The sequence below is a fragment of the Orcinus orca genome, chromosome 14 (assembly GCF_937001465.1).
Source record: "Orcinus orca chromosome 14, mOrcOrc1.1, whole genome shotgun sequence".
NCBI classification, from domain to species: domain Eukaryota; kingdom Metazoa; phylum Chordata; class Mammalia; order Artiodactyla; family Delphinidae; genus Orcinus; species Orcinus orca.
The window spans coordinates 36912323-36916687 of NC_064572.1; the positions used below are offsets into that span (position 1 = coordinate 36912323).

The 4365-nt window shown below is 42.5% G+C and overlaps 1 protein-coding gene across 1 annotated transcript; it reads left to right on the forward strand.

Moving 5' to 3' along the window:
- Nucleotides 1-1405: 1405 nt before the first annotated feature.
- On the forward strand, nucleotides 1406-3054 carry LOC117202567 (cytoplasmic polyadenylated homeobox-like protein 2). Its single transcript, XM_033434173.2, has 3 exons — nucleotides 1406-1459; nucleotides 1587-1913; nucleotides 2024-3054. The coding sequence occupies exons 1-3, from the start codon at nucleotides 1406-1408 to the stop codon at nucleotides 2270-2272; spliced, it is 630 nt and encodes a 209-aa protein (XP_033290064.2). The 3' UTR covers nucleotides 2273-3054.
- The last annotated feature ends 1311 nt before the right edge of the window (nucleotides 3055-4365 follow it).

Here is a 4365-nt window from a genome sequence, read left to right on the forward strand (position 1 = left end):
AACTGGAAACATTTCAATGACAATAAGCTTTCGTATTATGTTTTTCATTTTCATTTGTCTCAAGGTATTTTCTACAATTTATACAAATAAGTAGACAATCTGAATAAGGTAATGTACTTAAACACTGTTAATACTATACATTTTCATATTTATGATCATTTGGGTTTTGCAAGGTCAAACTGCTTTTTTAATCATTTCTTAATCCTCCATACTTATTAGAGAGAGAGACTTATAACAGGAAGTTCACAGATACAGCTGTCCAAATACGTTCAATTGAATTGAGTTCCATGTGTTTAGAGAAAGTGCCCACGATGTGTTCAGGAAGCAAGCACAACTGCGGGGAGGATCATGGGAGTCTGTTAGATCAGAGAAAGTGAGCACGTGTTTTTCAGTTGGGTCCTCATGAGATCAACCTTCTAATTGGCTCTGTAACACTTGATAAATTGACTCTTGCAACTCAACTTTTTGTAAAATTATCTATGTTGTGGAGTTGTGAAGAGAAAATGAGAGCGTGTTTGGAGGTGTCTAGTTCACTGTTCCCAGAGTTTTGCCTTAAACAGTCATCATGAGTGTATCAGACGTCTTTCTAGCTTCAGTGCTACTCATGGCCTAAAGCAGTTCTGAACTTGGAGATGGTGGGAGGGGGTGCAGTTCCAGGAGTGAGCAAGTTACAAAAGGCCCCCTGACACCATGGCCTGTGCTGCATGACTCTTAACCACCTTATAGCAACCATGGCTTATTGGGATGGATTGTTCAAAAGAGAATTTTATCATTTCCACCTCCTACAAAGTCCTAGTGGTTATGGTTGGCCTGTATAATCATCCTCATTTTAGGGAGGATTAAAAAAAAATGGAGACTAGAGATGTTAAATGAAATACTTAGGGTCACATATAAAACAAACAGTCAAATTATGACTCAGGCTCTTGCTTGTTTATATGTAGCCTTTGAAAACAATGGATTTAAGAACATAATTTAGAATATATTCAGTCATGACTTCATTCTGGTGAAGCAGCCCGAGTAAAATTAAAAAATTGTGGGGAAATTTTGCTGGGTTTAGAGAACAGCTGGGAGTCAGTTTTGTCTAAATGCAGAGGGTTGCAAACAGATTGAAGGGAGATTTTGAAAGGCCTAGGTTTGCAAGTACAGAAGGACCACTACATATGGTGGAGGGGGTGGGATTTTGGAACTGTGTACAGCATGACTTCCATAATCACATGTGCAGCCGCAGGCAAGATGGCCGTTATTTTTTGTCTTACTCAAGGTCAGGAGGATAGTCAGTGATAGTGCTGAGCCTAGGCTTAACTACAAAATCCTCTCCTACATTATGGAAATACATTGTGGAATATAACCAGATAAGTAACCTTGATAAAACACTATTCTCTTCAGAACTGGTTCCAGAACAAAAATGCCCAACTACCACCTAGAGAGAGACACAGAACGTCTGCTGCTAGGAAAGCATGTGAGTTCCTTGTCCAAGGTCATTCACTTCTAAGCCTCCAGGTAGAATCTCCCAACTACATCACTGAACAGACCTTCTCTTCCACCCAGGAGGCTCTGCTGGGTAGAGCTGACTATCCTTCTTGAAGGAGACACAGGGAGTTCCCAGTCAACAGGATGGCTCATGTGACACTCTGGTCCCAGGTATTAAAAAGGAACCAAGCTATGCTTTGGAGTACCAAGGTGACGTGGGAAGTAAACTTGGTCCTGCCTATCCATTTGCCAGCTACAAATCGGCACTTCTTCTTCATCCTCCTGCATCTTCTGTGCAGTGTTTTGAGAGGGACAGGCCTGAGAGAGGGGAAAGCCAGCATATAAGGCCCTTCATTCTGCACCATGTTTGTACTGTGCAGGGAGAGGCAGCAGCAACAGAAGCAGAAGGTCCATTGTCATTACTCACTATTTCAAGGACAGCAGCAAAATGATTTGCTTATGTTCTCTTCAGCTGCCTCAACAGCCTCAGAATCACCAAGGGAAACAGTAGTCCCAGGACAGCGTCTAATGCACCTGAATCATGGGGGTTTAGGGCAGCAGGTGCCCGCGCTTCAGTCATAACAGCTTGGGGGGTGGGCGTTCCCAAACTAATAGAGAGCCTCTCTGTTCTCAGCTTCAGCATGTACCTCGGCAAATAATGGTCAGGTCTCTGCCAATGCCTCTTGGGCAAGATATACAGCAAGGAGCTGCAGAGCAACCCAGTTCCCAAATGCAGCAGCTTTGGAATGAAGTGTCTACAAAGGTCAACTGCTGGGACCAAGAATGTGGCTCTAGGAAATGATTCTAAGCTTCTGAAATAATAGCCATAGGTCATCCCATAGTCATCCACACAGCAGCTGAAGGCAAAGCCCTCTCCAGGGCCCGCCAATACTGCCTTTGGGAAAACTCCAAGAGCTGCTGATCCTTTCTGGTAGGGTAGCCGTGCCCAGCAGTGTTATAGCCCCTAACCAACAGCTTATAGCGATGTGTAGAAAGCTGGGCTGGAGTATGGAACACAAAACCAACAAACACAATAGCAGCAAGACAACCATCCAACAGAAGTTGCTGAATCCAAAGCAATTACAAGCAACATGAAGGGCACAACTGCAGTAGCCTTTGGATGAGAAGGCCTACAAGGCTGCTGTTGCAAAGCTCTCTACTCCGTGGAGCCAGGGCAGCAGCTGTATGTCTTCCTGCAGCCAGTTTCACTGAAGCCCTGACTGTGAAGGACCAACAACTTCAGTTGGTCTCCATACATCTGGAAGCAGCCCCTTCACTGAGGCCTCTTGAACTTTCTCCAGTTAAGGTAGGAACTTCCAATGGAGCTGCAGGCCAGGCTGTTGCACTCTAAAGAGCCCCAGGAGGATGTTGGATCAGCTGTGCAGCCCACAGCATCCCTTTAGCTGAGAGCTGGTGCGTGGGACTCAAGTGTTGTGACCAAGTCACCTGTGGATGTGGAGCAACAAGATGTCACAAGATCTGGGAGTACCCAGTGGAGCATCTGAATGCCACATTGGTAACCTGAGTTTTTGAGGAAAAGCCTGGCGTCTGTGAACCTCTATCTTTAAAATGGTTTTCATAATTTTGAGCTTTAAGATACAGAACCGGACTTCCCTGGTGGCGCAGTGGTTGAGAGTCCGCCTGCCGATGCAGGGGACACGGGTTCGTGCCCCGGTTCGGGAAGATCCCACATGCCGCGGAGCGGTGGGGCCCGTGAGCCGTGGCCGCTGAGCCTGCGCGTCCGGAGCCTGTGCTCCACAACGGGCGAGGCCCCAACAGTGAGAGGCCCGCACACAGCAAAAAAAAAAAAAAAAAAAAAAGATACAGAACCATGTTCAGTGAAACATCAAGTTGCCTAAATAGTTTTATAGTGTGATAATTATGAAAATAAGGGATAAAATAGTAAATAATACTGATTATTCTTAGATACAAATACATGTATACATACACAGCAAAAATTTTAAAAACGTAGACTGAGTTTATATTCACTAGACAGTTGCATTTGGGCAAGTAGGAAAAGCAAAGGTATAAAATATACCTTTTAAGTTATGAAACAGCTTATATAAATGTGAATAAATCTAGCATCTGATTTAATGATGGCATTTTAATTTTATTTTTTATGTTGGTCTAATTAGTATATTTTCTTTAAAAAATTTTATAGAAGTATAGTTGATTTACAATGCTGTGTTAATTTCTGCGGTACAGCAAAGTGGCTCAGTTATAGATCTCTGTATTTTCTTTTTCATATTCTTTTCCATTATAGTTTATCACAGGCTATTGCATATAGTTCAGTATCCCTATTGAATATAGGACCTTGTTGTTTATCCATCTGATGTATACTACGTTGCATCTGCTAATCCCAAACTCACAATCCTCCCCCTCAACCCACCTTGGCAACCACAAGTCTGTCTCTATGTCTGTGAGTCTGTTTCTGTTTCATAGATATGTTCATTTGTGTCATATTTTAGATTCTACATGAAAGTGATATCATATGGTATTTGTCTTTCTCTTTCTGACTTACTTTGCTTAGTATGATAATCTCTAGGTCCATCTATGTTGCTGCAAATGGCATTATTTCTTTTTTATGGCTGAGTGATATTCCATTGTGTGTGTGTGTGTATATATATATATATACCACATCTTCTTTATCCATTCATCTGTCAATGGACATTTAGGTTGTTTCCATGTCTTGACTATTCTAAATAGTGCTGCTGTGAACATAGGGGTGCAGGTATCTTTTCGAATTATACTTTTGTCTGGGTATATGCCCAGGAGTGGGATTGCTGGATCATATGGCAACTCTGTTTTTAGTTTTTTGAGGAACCTCCATACTGTTTTCCATAATGGCTGTACCAATTTACATTCCCACTAGCAATGCACAACAGTTTTCTTTTC

Excerpts from the sequence above, each read along its gene's own strand:
- LOC117202567 (XM_033434173.2), top strand. The coding sequence starts at position 1,406 with ATGCCCAACTACCACCTAGAGAGAGACACAGAACGTCTGCTGCTAGGA. Across the intron at positions 1,460-1,586 it reads GTCTGCTGCTAGGAAAGCAT|GAGACACAGGGAGTTCCCAG; the intron begins GTGAGTTCCTTG and ends TCCTTCTTGAAG. Across the intron at positions 1,914-2,023 it reads TCACTATTTCAAGGACAGCA|GGCAGCAGGTGCCCGCGCTT; the intron begins GCAAAATGATTT and ends ATGGGGGTTTAG.